General features: G+C 39.6%; 1 protein-coding gene across 1 annotated transcript; it reads left to right on the plus strand.

Moving 5' to 3' along the window:
* The first annotated feature begins 1,257 nt into the window (after positions 1-1,257).
* On the plus strand, positions 1,258-4,225 carry LOC128367029 (uncharacterized protein C1orf232). Its single transcript, XM_053327817.1, has 4 exons — positions 1,258-1,338; positions 2,525-2,602; positions 2,813-2,919; positions 3,865-4,225. Exons 1-4 carry the CDS (start codon positions 1,258-1,260, stop codon positions 4,223-4,225), a joined length of 627 nt encoding a protein of 208 aa, XP_053183792.1.
* The last annotated feature ends 17,099 nt before the right edge of the window (positions 4,226-21,324 follow it).

A 21,324-nucleotide genomic window follows, 5' to 3' on the forward strand; every position in this document is an offset into this window, starting at 1 on the left:
TATCTTTAGTGTATAATTAAGATTATCATCAAGGCTTTACCAGATAGCTTTACATACAGTAAACATATATTAAATGGACAATTGTTATAGTTATGTTGTTTTTTTTGCCATGCGGTTGTCATTGCTGCCATAAAAACAGATAACTGAGACATTCTGAGTAACCACTGGATTTAATTATTTCTCAGATATTAGCATATGTGTCTTAGAAACTGTATATTTATATAGTAGGTTGTATTGTTGTGGGTGGCTGTTGAAACCCAATCAGTCATCAAAGCTTTAGACATCTCCCTTTATCTACACAACACTTGCCAGCCCTCTCAGGTTGCCAAGCGACTAGTCACAAAAAACCTTGCAGTGGTCATGAATTTGATTGGTGTTTTGACTGATATGCAGGGATGACAAATGAGAGCAGAGGGGAGGACTGCAAGGAAGTGGCCAGGTAACAGTTGAGGATAAGTGTTGAGATAGCATAAAAGTGTATTTCCATAAATAAATTGCAGGTATGATGTACAAAATAAAGTTACGTGAAATTACAGGTCATATAACAAGAGATTTTTTTTTTTTAATTACTTTATTATTAAGAATAGTTAAGAGCAAACTTTGATGGCAACATGATAAAACCTGAACTTTCTCAATGCACTGAGCTGTTGTAGCTTTACAATCATTAAAATAAGCTCTCATTCTACATTATAAACAGGACCATACTCTACATGTGTGTGTACTTGTGTGAGTGTTTGTGCATGTGCGTCAGGGTTACAGGAGCCAGTCTACCAACGCTGGCTGACAATGGACCTCTGGCTCTGGAAAAGAGATTCTCTGAAATATGCATGAGGAAATCCACACCTGTTTCCAGGTAACCGAGGCAGGGATTCTCAACCGTGACGCTGGGTGTGTGCATGTGTGTGTGTGCACCTGCGTGGGCGCATGCACAGTGCAGCACAGCACAGCTTCCCAGCTTTACCTGTTCAGACACTCTGTGGGGACGAAAGCAGCTGTCAACCCTGTTGGTTTGACAAGAAGAGACATAATCTGACCAGGAGAAGCAGTATGAAACAGCCTGAGCCTCGGTGCTGAACAAGTTCCCCGCTCTTTGTCTCTGTCTAAAAGCAGCTGAGAACTTTATGCATGGAAACAGGTCAAAGTTGGCCCAACTGAGACAAGACGAAGCTGGAAGTGGAGATATTGGGCTGAGGGTGGACCACAGAGGCATAGAGAGGTCTTCACAGGAGTGTTAAGCATCTGCGCATTTGTGCAAACATGAATCCTGTGTGGAAGGTTTATAAGAGCAAAGTGATGAAGACCCTTAATCCTGAATATGAAGAGGACACTGCTGAAGAGGTACAGAAACATAACCTTTTCCTGTCTTACTCCACCTGTGCTCCTCTTAGCGATTTGTGTGCATTTGGAAATCTATCTGAGAGTTGATGTGGCTGTTGACACAGAAGTCAGAAACCACCAGGTTTTGTTTTGCTCATCATTTCTTATTCATTGCAGGGAAGGGGAGCTTGATATTCAGACTGCTCTCTGTGCAAATTGAACTTAAAGGCAGGAGTTGAGAATGCTTCTTCTAGTGTATTTTGGCTTTGTTCAGCACTGGCAAACTGCTCCACTGTCAGATCTTCTCTTTGCAGTATCAAAAATTGGATCCACTTGCAGATAGAAAATGAATTCAATATAGCAACTTGGAGGACTATATATTAAAGCCATGCAACAAGCAATTTATAATGGTTTCATGGTCTTATCGCAATACCTGCACCCCATACAGGGTTTGGTACCAGAGAAACAGAGAGTGTTGCATTGACCCAGATCTCTAGAGTGCTGAGAAACTGGATCCTGCTCGGGAGCTGAACAAACGGATTAGATGGCATTCCACTGACTGACTGACAGCGGGGATGAGACAGATAGCCAGGGCCACAGGGTGTACTCACCGAGTCAGCTGACAGCTTCAAACTGTGGTCTCTCACAATGCCAGGGCCTCTGCAGGGATGATGGGGAATACTGTGTGTGTGTGTGTGTGTTTGCAGATAGTTTACATTTAAAAGGATTTGTAGTTCTTATCGCTGCTATTTGAGTTGACATTGCGCCACATGCACCTGTGAAATCTGAGACAACAAAAGTGGATTACTGTTATCTTTCCTCGTGTCAGAGCATGCCCTGATGTGGAAATGTTAAGAGTTAATCAGTAAAGGCATAAACCAACCAACCAAACAAACAAACAAACAAACAAACAAACAAACAAACAAACAATCCTAAATATGGAAAGATACATTTCAAAGAAAAAGATAACTGCGAATAATTTAAACTCAAGAAATCTACTCAATCTTTTTAATAATAATTTTTTGTTTATGTGTCAGTCTCCTACAGTGTCTTTATGTTGACATTGTTGCAGTACCCACTATGTTCACTAGATGGCGTTCAATGTGCACGAATCCTGTGCATCTGCTACATCTGGGAGTGTGTTTGGAATACATACTGCATGCACAGGTTAAATATATGCATGTTGTCTTTTGTTTTGCTGTTGCAGGTCTGTGAGATGGAGAATGATATGAGTCCAGTGCAAGAAGATGAGGGTCCCAACGCTGTCTCCCAGTTGGCCAAGAAAGTATGTGGGCTGAACTTTGTCTTATTTTTAACCATAAGAAAATACTTTAGAATGTGGGTGTTGTACAAAAAAGAATATAATAATAAATGCTAATAAGTCTCCCTCTACAAGTATCACAGAGGATCTATATTCAATTGAGACTCTGAAATCCCCCAAATGTATACCTACTGTGACCTTTGACCCTATGTGTGTGGTTGGTTGTGTGTCCAGATGCAGGGGGCTGGAACTAAAAGCTGGAACAGGCTATCATCTCTCTTCAACAAAGACGACGAACACCAGCTTCTAGAGGAGACTGAGAGCCCGCCAGTCCCTGACCAGTGAGTGGAAATCTTTCTCTTGTGTTGACATCTGTCCGCCCTGCACCTATTACCGTCTGTAAGGTTTGTGTAGGTGAAAACAAGATAGGTAAGTTTGACTATGAGGGATCTTTGAAGGCTCCATAAGAAGTATTCATTCAGAGGACTCTTTTCTGCAATTATGGCATAAATCATAGTGGAGTTTAATTAACCAACCTCAATCCAATCTCACAACATTCAAGGAGGATGAATAAACTTTAACTTAAGTTAAATTTATGTGGGAAGAGTTAGTAAACTGACAATCCGACTTGACCAGAAATAACCTAAAATAAATATCTCTGATTTAAAATACAGATTAAAATATGAATTGCAAAGACTTACCTGGTAGCCCTTGCTGGTTTAAATTTGGCTAAAATTGGTTTAAAAATATTTAGATGTCTAAATTACATATCATCAGTGTTTCAACAACAGTTAAATGGCTCTATAATGTGAAACCGGTGCTAAACATACAGCATGAAATAGTCACTGGAATGCATATGTAGGAATATATAAGAAAGTCCTCCCAAAAATTGTGAATTTTCAACAAAACTTTGCCCAGTTCTAATTGAAATACTTCAACTAAATGCTAGATGCTTACTGGCAATGATTTATGACCTTGGCATCTACTAAGCTGCTAGTAGTACTATTTCTTTCACCATCCCTTGCCTTTTTTTTTGGCCCTGCGGTCAAACCTTATTTTTAACTAACCATCCCAGCTGAGCTTTGGTGTTTCTGTCCTCAGTGCAGCCCTCTCTCCGAAAAATGCTGAACTAAAAAAAATGTTAATTTTAGCCTCAGTGTGGTGTAGAGAGTTCAGCACTAGAATAAAATCTAAGATAAGAAACTCTAAACCCTTCAAAGACAAAGTCACCACTTGTATTTGATTGTCTTTCAAATCTAACCCCTCTGTTTTCTCTTAATTCTCAGTCCACTTGCAGTAAAGCCAGAGGAGCCTCCACGACCCACTAGGCGCGCAGCATTCTGGGATAGCTTTGCAGCCAACTGGGCTGCCAAGAAGCAGGCAGAGGCCGCAGCTGCTGCTGCTGCTGAAAACGAGGTGTCAGTAGGGCAGGTTGAGGAAGGGGTAACAGAGGCCGAAGGGGAGGAGAGGCAGGATGGGCAGATAACAGAGGGGAATGAGAATGAAGGAGGAGGGGAGAGCAGCAACAATAGCTTCTCCAAATACGTCTCACTGGGAGGAGGGAGCGAGGATGCTTCCTTTAAGTGGAACTTTGTCACCAACAAGCTTGCAGACCTGAAGGCCAAGAGCATGACCAAGACCAACTAGCTACCTGTGAAGGTGGAATCTGGAGAATATAAACAATATGTGGCTGTGTGGGGTGAGGAGGAGGGGTAGGGTAAGTTTAGGAGGAGGGTATATATTACACAAGAAGAGGGAGGGTCCTGTTACTAAACTGTGCAGGTGTTGTTGGAGTCCCTTTTCATTGCATTCGCTCGTATTAAAGTTTTGATCCATTCCATTCCAATTTTTAACCCTACATTTGAATTCACACATTTCTGAAGTCTTTACAAGCGAAGACGTTCCTAAAGTTTTTATGGTGCAACCTGATTTAGCAAATCACTAGTTTGAAACCAGCTAGCATTTACTAAGAATTTAGCAATTATTTCACACACAAACGTGATGCTGGATTTACAAATGTTTGGTGCAACCCAAATTTGCACCGGAGGTTAAAGTACTTTGGAATCATCTTCATTTGTAGGATTGCGTCACAAAGCGAACTTCTAAAATGGTTTGCACTAAATGGCTAAAGTAAAGGCTAATTAATGGTACTGAGGTGTTTTACTGCACATAACTGTCTTTTTACAATCTTGAGACACAGTTTGTAGCCAACAGGGTAACTACAATCGTTCTTGTAGACTTGAGTACAACAGAATCATTATTTTACTCTCTGTTGAACCTGGTATGGACAAGGCAGTTGTAGTTCTCAGGACTGTACTGACTCACCAGAAGTGCTTCTTAAACCACAATAAGGGGGCCTTTATATCTGTCAGCAAACCTGATCTAATCTGTAGTTTTGCAAAAACTGGATTAAGAGATTAAAGACAGTGATATATGGATTAGTTGAAGATTATCTCACTTAACCTGTTCAGAGGGCAGCAGATTTGAGATTTGGCAGTGAAACATGATTATTACATAATATTCTGTAAGCAATTACAAAATACTTTTGTTTTCCTCAGACTTCAGGTATGTGAAATATTCTGCACAATTATATGACATGTGTAAAATATGAATGCGTGTGGTAAAATAATGTCAGGTGCACTGACGTGATGACTTAATAGACTTTAATTTTCTGATTGTGACTGAGACTGAAATGTGCAAAGTGTGAATTCTCAACATTACTAATTTTGTGACATGGAAAAATGTGGCTTTGCATATTATTTCCTCTCTTTTTTGGTTGTGTCTTGTATGTTGTATTGTGTTGTTTTGTTTTCTGGTATGCTATAATAAAGATTATTGCACTTCTGACAAAAGATGAATGAGTGAATGTAATTTTCTTCCTTCAGCCAAACAGGATAAAATTAAACACCTCTTATAAAGACTGAACAAGATAGTTTAATGCACACCTTAAATAAAAAATAACCACCTACAGTCTGTTATACAAACTTCACACCATCAGGCATGTCTTATGTTCAATATTGTAATATAAATGTAAATAGGGTTGATACTGATTAAAAAGAACCACTTATTAATTGATTACTTTTATTTTCTCAAATTATAAAGAGAACAAAACTATAACAAACATACAATTAGGATGATAACAGGGCAACAGGATTTAAAGCATTACGATAGTCACACTCACTCCACAGTACAATAAAAAATGCTTTAACTGGCTTCACTGTTAGGTAGTAATAATTCCAGATACAGTTAGAGTAGTTTAAAGGTTTTATCGTAAACTTTCTACTTTGTCTCTTAATATCGATCACGTGATATTTCGAATACATGGATGAGTTTGTCATTTCTTTTCAAAGGCCTTAAATAGCATGAAGAGTTAACAGTGTTTTCACATTTTTCATTTTCAAAAAGTTTGTTTTGTTTCAAAAGTTTTATTTAATGTCACATGTCAATAAAACATCTTTGAAAAAATTATAATAAAAAAATTTGTCTCTCCTGATGGCTTAGTGTTTCTACATTCTTGGAGACCAACTTCCTCCAAACTCTTCCTCCAAAAAGTACAGAATTTTATTTAGGTTGCAGATTTCTGATATATGTGTTTTTGTTATGGGTTGGTTCAGTTTAGGTTTTGTCTGAGTTGTACATTTTTGTATATAATTGTATAACTGATATTATATAAAATATTTGGGAAAAAGTCGTGCATGAATTTTATCTGTAGTCAGTCTTTGATTCCTGCAACCAGCAGGGGGCAGCCTTCACCACTGGACTGTAAACTGTAGTATCCACTACTCCTCTATGTTTTACTGCCCTCCTCTCTGTACTAAACCCAGACTAATCCTTTATAAAAATGCAATCAAATTCCCTGTTAGTACCTTAAAATACTTCTCTCTGATCTACATTGTCCTCCTCCTCTTTTATTTCCTGTTTTTCCCCCCCGATCTACACTCATTTCCTCTCTCTTTGCCAAGTTTCTCAGGTACAATACAGTTTCCTTTCGCCTTTAGGGGCTTTTGTTGATGTTTCCATTTGAATTTGACCATACACCCTAATAAAAGGTGAAGATTACGTGAGCAAATGCAGGTTCGTGCTTTTTTTAGCTGACCAAACCTCCATTATTTCCATGTCTTTCCAAAGTCAGTAGGATTTCAGGCTGTCATCATTAATCCTTTTAAAGTCAGTGAGTCTCACTAGTTGTGTCCAGACTTCCACAGTTGTCAGCCTCAGTTTTAGTCTGAACACATCTTTCACCACTCACACACATTGACATGCTCAGTTTTTTTATGTAACTCTTCTATTTCTGTGTCAGAGTCCATAAAACAAGCCCAGGAGGAAAATATACTCCACAAAAACTGTTGTTTTTTTTTAGAGAGAGAGAGGATCATGAGAGTGTCGTGAGTGGCTGAATGCTGCTGACTATTTGATGCTTGTGTGCAGAGCTGAGGTACATACTGCAGTTTTTTTGACACTAAATGAGCGACACTCAGTGGAAATGGAGTTTGTAGAGCATGAAAACATCAGAAACTGAGCACTGTTGGCTGGCAGTTTGTGCAGCGGGAGACTGCGGTGAAACTGCAGCGGGACACAAATGCACTGATGAAGTCTGTCATGTGTGGGAGCTGCATTTAAAAATGTATCTCAAGAGCTGCAACATAATGAGCTGCTTATTATCACCACTGGAAGACATTACATTTGCTTCATAAGAGACTAAATACAAGCAGGAGGAAAACTAAAACACTTGAGTACTCACTGTTTGATACTCTCAATCACGTTTTAGAAGTTGTAGAATGAAGTCTTCTCATTTGTAGAGTTTTCAAGCAGGTGTGTACCTAACCCTGTCTTTTGCGGCCTTTGCCATTTGGCTCATTCATTTCCCTACCCCTCCACTACACGAAGACATCATTCAGCGGCAGTACTTTATTATTTTTTTCCTCCTGATGAACAGTGATGACTAAACAGCTTCACACCTTGCCGAAGGGCACTGTTGCACACGCTGTAATTACTTCAAACAAAAGCAGCCCACAACATGGTGTGAGCTTGCTTTAATTGTTGCACATAGGGCACAATGCTTTTCCTTCCCTCTGCTGGATCATCAAGTTGTGAGACATTTTTAGAGAGAAGATGAGCTGATTCTGTTTCTACCCAACATAGTCTTTTGTGGTAGGATGATATTTATGAGTGGGATGGTGTTTTGTAATAATGCACTGTAATTACGGAAACAAGGTAATGCTACAAAGGTGTAGTGGCTCTTGGGTAACTTCAGTATTTTTTCCCCAAGATAAATAGATGCTTTGTCAATCCTCTGAGGGAAAATTGGTTATTCACAAAACTCCTCTCTTTGTAGATGGTATGCTGAGAAAAAAAAAGGAAGAAAACGCACTGCATTAGGTCAGTAGGTCCGTTTTAGAGATGTAGCTCAGTATGATGACTTTGGGTCAGACTACCATGTGATTATGTTGTAAGTTGATGTTGCATATCCAGCATGTGTCCCTTTGTGACTCCTCTTGGTCAAGACAAGTCATAAATTATGCAGCCGAAGTGACCTTACTGTGCCAAATTTGGAGAAGTTTGTGTTCAAGATTACAACCCGATGCATTGAGGTGGTTAAGCTGGTGAAATAGCGTTAGTCACCAAGAAACGTGCATCAAAGTTTGGCCCTCAGGTGTCGTCTCCCCAGCTTGTTTTGTCTGTAAAAATCTGAGATTAGACGTTTGTTTGAGAGAAGATGTAGAGGTGAAATTATGGAAGACTGGCAGTAAAAGCAAACAGGAAAGGTGATATTTGACTTCCAACCTCACACACACATATTTCTTTACATGAAAGCCCTCATAGGCAGACAGACATGTCTGGTAGCACTCAGGTATGATGATGCTATGCTGGGCTTCACAGCAGACACAGTGACTCACACTCTCCAGCAGCAGTCCCATCTGGAAACCAAACTGCCAGAGTAAAGTTGCACACATACATACAAAAAACACACTGTCTGAGATCTACCTACAACTGCCACACCTGCTTGAGGCAAAGACGTGGAAAGTATGCACACACTTAAAGTACATTAACAGTGCAGTCTCAAAGCACAAAGAGACATGTTTGAATCACTTGTCTGTCATATTGGATGTACCATGAGATCATGACTTTAGCTTTAACAGTGTTTGAATACATCACATCCACATTTAGTGAAGAAATAAAAATGGCTGCGGTACAAGTCTGGCTGAACATCACCAGGAGAGCTGTTAAGTGTACGTTGATCTCTCTGCAAACAATGGGTAAATCACAAATCACTGATTCGAATCTTTGAGCTGAACTTTGTGCAGTTCAAAGATTTGTCACTGAAGATGTAATATGTTCACTTTAAAACTAAAATAAGCTGTTGCATCACTCTCCAAATGTACAGTAAATGAATGTATTCAGCACTGATTCTGACCGCCTTTAGTTCAGTAGTGCATTCAATCTGTTGCTACTCTAAACTAACCTATACCTATAACCAGCCTTTCAGTCAAAGCTGTTTCTGTAGCTTTCACTGTCTTTTAATAAGCTTTAAAGAGGAGGTAACGTACTGTGAATCATGGCTGAGATGATAATGGTGCTCTCAATCCTCAGTGAGAGGAGCTCCACTGCTCACTGATTCAATCAGGGACGATGGTGACTCAGTATAATAAAGATTTGTTTACCTGTGTACTAAACACCTCTGTTTGCGACCAAATGTTAAATATTATGTCTTTTTAAGATTTTTTTTCTCCATGCCAATTCTACACAGTAGAAGCACTGTGTGTTTAAAGGACAACAGTTTGTACATCTGATGTTGATACCCTCAAATTAAAGCGTCTTTTGGGTTGCCTGCAGCTTTACTGTTTTGGTTCAGTCTCACCACTCTCATCAACATTGTTTCTAGCAGCAGCAGGCAGTTGTTTTCAATCGCAAAACTTAGATAAATCCACCATGCACTACCTGCCCAGCACTAAACAGAAAACAGACAAAGTTAGCAACAAGCTGATGAACACAGTGGTGCATTTATCAACAAGAGACAGATATTTCCCTCAGGAGACAAAAGCATGGCTAAAAATGAAGTGATTACTGAACTTAAACACAACTTTAAAATTATGTTCCATGTCTTCACTCTGCTCTGCTAATTTGCGATTAATCCGAAAATCAGTCTTTTCAGTCCTGCAGTATTTTAAAGTGTCTGTAAACCATTATTCTTAGTAGATTTAATATGAAAACCTACTCAGGAGCACACAATATAAAATATCCTTAGAGGCCTCTAATCTCCTCTCTAATTACCTCTCATGTTTACTAATGTAGTATACTAATGTCCCATAAGTGCTGCAGTCATAATTTACTGCCTTCACAACTGCACAGAGGTCATTTTCAGACAGAAGAAAGTGAGATTAGCTGCAACTTTGTGCCAGACTAGACTTTGATTGTTTTATCAGCTAAAAGCAGGAGATCACCCAAACAAGCATGTAGCCAGAGCAGTGTTTGCAGAATGTCTGCAGAGATAAGAATTCATTTTTTGATTTTTTAAATCAGTCAAACTCTCTGCTAGGTTATTGTGACCTCTGTCTCACAACCTGTAGCCTTATTAATCCTTACGTGATCATATGAATATAATGAGGGTTTAGTTTTTAAGAGCCACAATCATTTTCTAATTTTTACTAAATGCTTGTCACTTAATATTCAGACATAAGATAATTAATCATCAGAAATGTTATTACTTTGAAGGTAGAGGACTTAAAATGGCACATAACAGCAACATATAATCATGTTGAATTGTGGATGTCTCATTTTTAAGTGAAAATGTCTACAAAATGTTACTAAAATTACAGTTTTGGATACTTAATTTTTAAAAAAAGAGTGGTGATAATTTACTGTAGAGCCTCTCTGAAAGGTTTCATGGTATTTTAGAGGACTGTAATGGGAGGCAGGAGGGTGAATTATTCAAAGACCGGCAATCCTCTGTCCCTTACTCTCTTTAAAGGAGGTTCTCACAGGACGTTTCATCCCTCTAATCTGCAGGCTCAATCTCAGTTTTGTAATCTCGTGGCTCTTTAGGTATGGATTTGGGACCCCCATAGAAAAGAAAACCTGCCTCCTACCCCCTCTATTTCCCAGAAGAAGGGTAATCTCTCTGCTAAGCCTACCCCTGGCCACAATACAACACCCCCACCCCCCAAAAACCAAATACACACAGGCACAAGCACTCAAACACAGAAACACACACACACACACACACACACACACACACACACACACACACACACACACACATGCACCCTGCTACCTATCATCTCCATCTCTGCTGTAATCTGATCACCCATCTCCAAATCTAGGTCTGTCACAATCTGCTGTAAATAGATTGATTTTTCTACAGCTATTGATACTGTCTAACAAGAGCTCAGGGATTCACAGGATTGCCCTATGACCACAAGTCAATATATTTTCAGTCAATATGTGTAGTCATATTTGTATTTGTTGGCTTTATTGATTATTTCCATTAAACAAGGGCCACCTACCAAGAGGACCGTGCTGAGCCTGTAAAACATGAGCCTCGGTATTTCACACAGAAAATATAACTGAGCATCTGAGATGTTTCTGACTCCAAAATTATAGTTTGTGGAGTTATTTTTAAGGGAGCAATATACCAGAGGGTTACAGTTCTTCATCAATCATACTGCTTTTCAGAGCCGGACTGTCAGGTTGTTGTTTTGGACCGCTGGTTGCTGTGGTCACTCAGACAATAAAAGTGCTGGTGTGTGTGATATCTTTACATTGTATATTTGGGTATTGTGGTTGCTGGAATGCTAATCGATTCTTTAGCTTTCCACAGAGTCCCTGTCAGGCTCAAGTTACTGTTTCTACAGCTGTTTGGGGTTGCTGCTCTTTGCTTTTGCTCCCGACCTGCAGCTACAACCTCTAAATCCTAAACACACACACACACACACACACACACACACACACACACACACACAGAAATACACACACACACAGAGAAACACACATACACACATAGCCCACCGTGAGAACCAACCAACTCCAGTAAGGCCTTGAAAAGGCATGCAAAAAATGTATCTGCAAAAACAGCATTTATGAGATGATGATGGAGACATAAAGTTATTGCCTTGTGTCACATACTGTATTTCTAATGGATCAAAGTGCTTTGAAAAAGTATTAAAATCACAAATCATTAAAGGACCCTCAGTTATTGATGCAGTAGGATATCTAAAAGTAGTAAATCATAGGTGACTGGACTTGATTTTTTATTTTTATTTTTAAAAATATGAAGACGCATCAGATGGATTCATAGATAATTGAAATAATAAAACAGTAAATCCAGTTGCTTTAGACTTGCTTTGATCTCAGTATGCTTAAAGGTAGAATATGTAGAATGAGCAGAACAACGCCATCTAATGTCTCGAGATCGTGGTCGCAACAACCAAAAAGTAATTCCAGCAGTCGGGTTGCCAGGTCCGGTGCCGGATTTTATTTTAGCTCTAACTCTGTAAATATACCACTTTATCCACATGTCTAACCTTTTTAGGTGAGAAAGTAGCCCTTTAGATCCACAATGTGACGCTAATTTGTCCAAATAACATCTGCTTAAAGTTTTGTTCCTGCGAATTCGGAGCCACTCAAGTTAGCCGTAGCGAGTAACGCACTTCCGGTCATTTTCACAAAATAAAACACCCGTTGCCTTTTATTATTAAGAAAACCATAACGATAGAGTTGGTGCTTTTATTTTGAAAACAGGAAGCGAACATACCCTCGCTGTAACTGACTTGAAACCACCGAGGTACATTACATCTGATTGTAACGCCAGTGGGAGTAGCAGCAATGTCTCTGCATGTACAGCCTAATCCTAAACACCGATTGGCTTGTGTGTGGTGTCGTCAGAAGCAGGAGAGGCTCACGGTCGTAAACGTCTAGTCACGTGTACTCTGAGATGGACGTGCAGGTCAGGAAATGACGTAAACGGACCGTATATGGTTTGTTATTTGTGTTATTACGTTACGTGTTGGACTAAATACATGTTGACATATTGAGGAAAGTATTTCGGTTTTATGGAAACAGATTTCATATTTCAGCAGAATGGATACTTGGCGAGTTGTACAGAAAGTCCTGAGTCATAAGATGATCGTTGTGGATAAAGGGACGACTTTGAAGGTATGTAGCATTATAGCTGTTCTTACTTTAGCTGAGTGGCTAGCCGAGCTAATCGCTAATACTATTACGGCTGTGAGCAACCATATAAGTCGTGAGTGGTCTTGAATGAATCAGGGCAATCTAAGCTTTCCAACGATGTACAGCATGAATATATATGTTTAAGGGTTGGTGTTTAAAACATTCAGAAGAACGTGTGGCTACCTCCTAACATCCGTCCCGTCCCTAAGACGGAACAGCGTGCGTTAAGAGGTTAAAACACATTAAAAGACCCTCAGTTATTGAAGCAGTAGGATATCTAAAAGTACTAAATCATAGGTGACTGGACTTGATTTTTTATTTTTTATTTTTAAAAATATGAAGACGCATCAGATGGATTCATAGATAATTGAAATAATAAAACAGTAAATCCAGTTGCTTTAGATTTGCTTTGATCTCAGTATGTTTAAAACATAGCTTGTCGGATCATCTAGGAGCATCAGAAATCCCAATTCTGATTTCATAAATTAAATTTCAGATACAGATAGAAACCACAACTTTTGTACAGATTAAACTGATCATTCTTGTTAATTAGTGAGCTTTAGTTGTGCTGGTAGGTGGATTTTGTTACCATTATCTAACAGAGCCAGTTTAGGTTCCTATTATTATCTTTGTGCTAAGCTAATGGACTGCTGGACGTTTTCATAATATTCACAAAATAAATGTTCTCATGCCAAGTGAATAGATATATTTCCCAAATTATTTATTCAAGGGTGTAATTTTTTCTGTCAAGCTCTATTTTTTTGGCTCCATTTCTTGTGTACAACTGAGAGCAAGGGTATTACTTCCTTGAGGGTGATATCCACTTCTGTATATTATTCATTGTCTCAATACTACTAAGACACTTTGAAACAATTCTTGGAGATCAGAGAAGCAGTGTTATTGCAGCCAGGAGGAGGCTATGGACAGTTTTTCCCTGTCTTTGAGTGTTCAGACCAGGTATGAACACTTCCTTTTACATGTGATCTAAAAACATATTACACAACCTGATTTGTTTCAAGCCTATTGCATTTCACAGTTACACTTAACTTTCTCTAAAAAATCCCAAAGCTAATGAAACTCTGCGTTTAAATGACTGCTTAGGTGATTAATTCAAGTCATGTAAAGGGGAAAAAAGAGAAATGATCTTCTCAGTGTTTTTCCACAACATCAGGAACAGCCCTCATTCATCGTAAACTGATCATGCTTCCCTGCTCAGCAAATCGAGCCAGGGGAAACCAGTGGCCCGTAACATAACTGGCCAAGTCGGAAATTACACAAATTGATGCACAGCTGGAGACCTTAATGCTCCTGTTTCTCATCATGTATGATCGGTGCAGGTATGAAGACAAGCAGAGTTGGAGCATAAAGGAGAAGGCATCTATTCAGATCTATCAAGCCCATATGGCTCGCCTTACAACCTTCTCTTCCTACACTGCTGCAGGAGTCATGCATACCCTCATCCAGCCTGTCATCAAGATGTCATTAAAGCCCTCTCCGTCGGTCTTTCTTTTGCTTTTCACCCCCCAACAGAAATTCCTGCGTTCCTTTGCATGTTGCTTCTCCTCAGAGTTGTCGTCCTCCTCCTGTCCATCTCTATTTCTGACATGGGAATCCAGGATGTCGCAGCCTGTCTGGGTGTAGAGGTGGTCGGGTGTAGATGCTGCCATTTGATAAAGTGTTGATGGATGCTGTCAGGAGGTTGAGCTATTGTTGGACAAGCCTGTTGTTGGGAATTGGTATTTATAGGGATTTCTTTATGTGGACATAAGATAGTAAAATGAGCTATGTGGGTTTTAAAAGAATGATAAAACAGTATTTTATGCTTTACCTTCACGTGTAAAATGAAATTACTTCTTGGATTTGTTGATAAAAATACAAATCCTCAGTAAAACATGTCCAGAGCATACATCCACATATCGTCCACGTATCAGTGTTTGTAATGTATGTCATAGTTTAGCAGTTTTCCTTTTTGTCGCTTTTATCAAGAAGTCTAATTCTATATTATTTTGAATGTAACCCGCCTCCCACATGTAGAAGCTGGGTGGATGAGGTGATGGTGCATTTGAAGTTGGAAATAACAAAAAATATGGAAACCATTCCTGGACTACTATACTGTCAGTATTACAAGAAATATAATGTAATACTTGTAACTGATCACCACAGCCATGTACAACTTTATAGTTTTTAAATGGCTTGTGAATGTGTGTTTTTGGGGTGTTGGCCAGTCCTCCATGGGCTGATGTGAGTGTTATGTGACCCAATAAAAACATTTAAATAATAAATGAATGTATATATTAATAAATCCAAGTAAATGATTACAATTTAGATTATCTGCAGAAGATGTTTGCATAACTTTAGCCTGAAATTCAACATCATCATCATGTGTAATATTTGGGCAAATGTGATCCATGGATTTGAAAATAAACATGAAAAGTAGAAAGCTCTCTTCTAGTGTGGAAACAGAGTAGAGACAGAGTAGAGATATATCTTAAGAGAAGTGTAATAATCCCTTTAAAAATAATTAACCTTTTGTCTTTAGTGCCCCGTGTCTGTTGTGGAGAATCAGAGAAGATTACAGCACGCTTAATCCTTTCATCCAACACCAGCTTCTTTAATGAGGTGACTAATTGTTCTTTCAAGAGTTTTTTACACCTGTGACACACTAATTGGCCAATTACACACCTGGATCAGTCAGTCATCCTCAGTGGGACACACGACTGTCATAGGGCATGACCCGGTCCAAAAGCTGGGTGTCACATACAGGCAGCAGCGTATCATGTTTTAGACAATTCAATTCAGATTCAGCTGTGGCCTTCACTCATGCTACGCTCGAGCCAAAACACTACACAACAGAGCAGTCTACATCCTGTCATCCTATGAAAACATTGACTTTTACAAGCAGAGAAAGTGATGAGGCCAAACTTACATGATTTCTTTAGTTTGAACATCACATCATTTGTAATTTAGACTGGACTACTATTTCTACCACGATTCACTGCTGTGTCTGCTTCATGAATGTTATTTCTAAAGTTAATGACTAAGATTAGTTTCCCAAATGCAAAAAAACTCCACTATAAAGAGCTTGCCTTTGTCCCTTTATAGTACGTAATAATTAACAAAAGACTGGATCAAAACAGTCCTTACATAACATCTGATATTCTGCAGTGTGAACGTCATGGAGCTGCATTCCTCACTGGACTATTCACAGTAATTCAGGATCTTGGCAATAAGTCATGAGAGCTCCTGCTGATGGCCCGAAGAATGTAATTAGAGGAAACAGACTGCATTAGATCACATTGGACTTAGCTGGGTCAACAGGCAGCTCACATGTAATTTGTTGGCAGATAATTTGTTTTTAAGTTTCTTATCTATCAGTTGGGATCAGCTCTGTGGATACTTACCATCAGTATTCATTACGTCACTGAGTTTATTCTTCCATTAAGTATTCCTTACTTACTTCCAATTATTTGTTGGAGCAATTTTGCTGTTGGCCGTTATTATAAAATGTAACTCAAGTCTATTGTTTTATTTTAGATGAAGCTAATATTAAACTACATTTTTGATGTTTTTCCGAATAGCAGACGATGCACAAGAGGCTAATGTAACTTAATAGTTTTTCCACTTCCACTGCTTTCACTGTTACCATGACAATAAGTGATGAAAAGCAACTGTTTAGTATATATAACCAATCAAAGACAAGGGGTAATAGTTGTGGTTATTGTTGGTTTAAGGTCAAACCATAGACTGTATATTAAGATAGATGCAACGAGGTGTGACATCATCCACTGGTTTCCATTGGAGCTAGCGAGTTGATGCTTATGATCTGTGCCATCTCTTTGGGGGAGGTATCAGACAAGCAAACAAACAGCTGTTAATCAACGCCCAAATGACAGACATCAAAGCCTCATATAACCACACCATTTGTGCCACAGTTTATTAGTTTGTAGTTTATTGGGTTTGGCATGAAGATTTAGGAAGAATTGGGTGAGGGTCAATTGCAGTAGGTTGATTGGTGTAGAGGAGAGGGACGAAGAGGGTCGATCGTCTGGAGGGTGGGACAGGAGCTGGCGGTTGGTCGAGGTCGTGTACCATGGGATGATAGGTGTTGAGGAGAGGGATGAAAGGGGTCAGTTGGATGTACCAATTGGCGTAATGATGTGGTTAGAGCATCTAGAAACCCAGGGGTTGAAACTTAGGGTGGGGGCACATCTTGATGAGCTTTCAGCTTCATCATCCCCCAGTGGTTCCTATAATGAAAGATGTAGAGGGAACATTACTGAGATGGAAGTATATATTCTAACGCGCATGTCTTTGATAGTGGGAGGAAATTGGGGCACCCAAAGGAAACCCATGTGAAAATGGGGAGAGCATGCAAACTCACCACAGAAAGGACCTGGGACAGCCAAAGATTGAACCAAGGACCTTTATGCTGTGAGGCTACAGTGCTAACTTCGGGTAGGAGAGACAGAAAGAGAAGGAGATTTGGGGGGAAGGGTCATGAGAAGTGAGACAAATAGGAGAGAGAAGAGTTAGACACACCTACAGGTGATTGACTTAGTGAGGCGCGGGTGTTTGGATTAATATGAGAGAGCAGGAAATGGTCTTATTCCTGAACTTTAGTTATAACAACTACATTAACAATGAAACAATTTCCAAAATGACAGTTAACACACTTAATAGAGTCTCTGAAATTCACTTTCTACATAGAAGCGGAGGCTTTTTGAAAGGAAGTAGGTTGAAGCCAAGAATTCTTTTTCTGAGCCACCACCTAGTGGACATCAGTTTTAGACTTAAAGATACTCCCGTATAGGCTTTAGACTGCAGAAGTATTCTTGGTATTTGCCGTTTGGGCTAAAGTTAGAATCAGCATTACTGAGGGTTTCTGTTTGCAGAGATCCACCAAACAGTTGAGGGAATTTTGTTGAAAACATCAAATTATCAGTGTGGGGAACATGTGCACATCTTTTCATGTTCAAGTGCTGACTCCAAAGTAGTATTTTACAGTGCTGCAAGTCTTTGGGAAACAGGAAGAATATATTAAACTAGCCATGACATAATAAAAGAGCAGAGGGCCTAAAAAACTAGCAAGCATTACAGAAAAGATAGATAAATATGATACCTCCGTGCCATTTATGATGGACGGGCGTTCTCCTGCACAACACAATTAGATGCCACATAGGATAATATGTCAGGTGGGGATCCTTTGTGGGTTTTGAGGGCTGTCACTGGCCGAATCCTCAGGGGAGGTCCTGCCCAGCATGGCGCCATGGTGTAGGGCCTTCCCTCGCCCTGGCAACCAGACTGGGGTTAAATTAGGAATGGCTAACCCCAAAAATGCGGTGGAGGCAAGGGTGAGGTCAGATGCTCTGGTCTGCTTTGATGATGGTGGAGACAGACGCTCTTCCTCTGAAGCTCCGGGAGGACAGATCAAGTGTTGCTGATCGCTAACGTTGCTCCTGTGGTGTATGTGGTGTGTGTGCACTGGCTAATTCCTGTGCATCTATCAGAGAGGAGCAGCGCATGTAAATATCTATCCAAGGTCACCATTTATTCTCATGTGTCTTGTGCATTGGTTTGCAGTTTTTTCTCTAGCTCTCCATTTTCAAACCTTCCACTGTGCCACAGCTTGACCCCCACTCTGAGAAAGTACGTACTGTAGATGAGATGTAGAAATTGCCTCTTGCAGATCAACAGTGTGTGATTAGAGTGGTACAGACAGAGATTCAAGGAGCAGACAGTGATTTACTCTCCAGTCCTCCTGCCTCTCTCTCAATTTCGAGTGTCTGCCTCTGCTGAATCTCTTGAACAGCCCGACGGTTACGGTCTAAGCCTGGACTCAGTCTGTCTGTTCTGAAGCTGTGCTCAAAATTAATCTGCGGTGCAAAAGAGGTTTTTCATATTGGCTCGAGGCAAAAATGTTTTTGTCATAAATTAACTAAAACAAAAAAATGTGATGACACCAGAATGTTTCCAGCCGACATCCTTTTCCAAAATATTTTCAGCTCGGCCTCCAGGACATTGTTACAGAGACACTGAAAATGAGTATGTCATGCTCATCTACCTGCTATTTTGTGGAGCCATATACTGCTATTGATATATTGGTTTTCACCTTTGCATTGCATAAATTATAGCCAGCACATGGCACATGAGATATATTTGTGTGTGGTTGTGTACAGTGGCAGGTTTTGGGATTTTAAATACAACTACAGAGTGGAAACTCTTAGTGGGTAATGAGACTGAAAACAACCCTGCATTTGATTTGGTTTGTGGTGTCGTGTTGATTCAGACTTTTATAATACTCAGAGACCAGATTTTACAACTCTGGAACATTTAGTAATGGCAACTATTTTATCTTTCGAGGTGAACAGTACAAATACTCCATTCACATTACAAAATGAGCAACCAGGAATGTGCGCTTGACGTTTTTTTGCTGGTGTTTTTTGTTTTGTCGGGGCCCCCCCCCCTGCACTGGTAAATCCTGCTGTGTCACTGGGCTAGCCTCATTCAAGTGACTGAGCAGGCTGCATTTATTTCAAGGCTAATGTCAGTGTGAAGGGTGAGGGTTTTTACATCAACTTTACATGAACAGTGTATAAATTGTAGCTCTTTTAATGCATAGACCCCCAATTTTAAGTGACAAGGTAATTGGATTAGTTAGTGTCTAAAACATTCAAATATCAGACAAAGGAAGACAAGACAACAGGATTAGAGTTTCTACTTGCAAGGAGAACGGACAAGAGATATACTCAGTTACAATCTCCAACCCGCTCTGAGCATATCTTGCCGAACCCTTTCTTTTTATTGTCTTCAGGACTTTCCCTAATTTACATCGTCGTCGCTGCTCTAAAGGGTGGGGGTCACACAGCAGCAACGTAATCGAAACTTAAAGTTTGCATTAGCATATCACTTCTTCAGTAGGTATAATCTCTTCTTCTTAGAAACGGTGGCAGAAATTAGCCTGTCTGGTTTCAGCTGCGTCTGCCTCTTGGTTCGGTTCCTGTTTTTCGTCGGAAGCTCAGCAGGGCCACAAGCCGGTCACACAACACTTTGAAGGCTTCCTGAAAAGCAACTTAAACAGCACACTTGTACATTCTAATAGAAAAGATTAGTTGCAATATAAAAGGTAAATATGAGATAACTTATGTACAATTATTCCAACAGTTAGCATTTGGTTGCAAAGTGTTAGAGTAACCATTAAACAATAAGAACCAAATGAGGTTGACATTTATATCTGTTTTGTGTCCAGTACAGTGATAGGCTTCTGTAGAGCATCTCCTTGACCTCCTTGTTAACCTGAAGATAAAAACGTGTGGCTTGAGGACTTTACCATCACTGAAGGCTTGTGTGAAAGAGGAGGAGACTTTTTGGGCCTGTGGATGATTTGTCTTTTTTAAATGTACATTTTCCCAAACAAATTTAACTGGCTGGGGAACACATCAAAGGTGCCACCTAAAATGGAAATGGCCTGTCATTGGTTGTAACCGTGAACATATGGTCCCAGGAGACGTTTTAGGCTGTTTGGTGAAAACATCAAGAACTGAAAGTGAAAGAGAGTAAACTGAAACCATAGGGGTGCAATAAAGGGACCAATAAAAAGGGACTGTATGGTAGAGTATGAGTTATGAACTTGGTGCCCTTGTGGGAGTCAAATATCAGAACTGGAGAAGTTTAGGAGAATGTTTTCATGGATACAGACGAGAAGCGAGTGCCAGCTGTCGACCTGATGTTTTCTCATTCCCACATGACTCAGAATAGATCCGACTATGTGATTATGCTGCTTTCTCACTACTCAGTGGCCTAAAATGCTTTCACAGTGAAGAATATATTTCAGAAAAGATGTAGAATAAATTGCAATATTACACAGATTGTGATAATGATTTTTTTTTGGACTCTCTGTGTTGTTTGTCAGGGTGGTAAGGGTGTGATAGCAAGTTCTCACATTTGCATTCTGAATAGGTATTTGCTCCAGAAGTATTGAATTAAGACACGTTTGATGTGTTCAGACATATTCTGAGAGCCACTTCACATTCAGACTGACTAATTAAAAATAAAATATTGAAAATTACCCATTTTCAAAATCATCTCTCCCTACCATCTCTCTTTAATCTCAATAATGCAATTTGCTAAAGTCTTACAAACAAAATGTCAGCTTGCGAAGAGAAGTTGGTTTTGATCACTGCGCAGGCTTCCCGCCCTGTACAACAACATCATCTGCAACTGGTGAAAGATGTCATGTGGTTAGCAGTTAGATTTACAGTCATCGTTTTATTATAAACCTGTTTACTTCTTGTTTTGAGAAACATCTGCTTTTGGTGTATCTGCTCCCAAAGTAACTTACAAACAGAGTCACTGAGAATATGCTGTGTTTGACAACAATAGTGTGACATATTGGACTTATTTTGTGGTGTACTGCCTACAGAAATGTTCTTCAGGCTTTAATCGTGATGTGTTTATGCTCATAGACTCTTGAATGAGGGGTGTGGAGAATGAAAACATCCTCCTTTGTCAGGAAGAACAGCAGAAAAACAAGAATTCATGAAATCTTACTGTGTAGAAAGAAGAGAGCAAGGAAATCA

This window comes from Scomber japonicus, chromosome 10, assembly GCF_027409825.1.
Source record: "Scomber japonicus isolate fScoJap1 chromosome 10, fScoJap1.pri, whole genome shotgun sequence".
Lineage (NCBI taxonomy): Eukaryota > Metazoa > Chordata > Actinopteri > Scombriformes > Scombridae > Scomber > Scomber japonicus.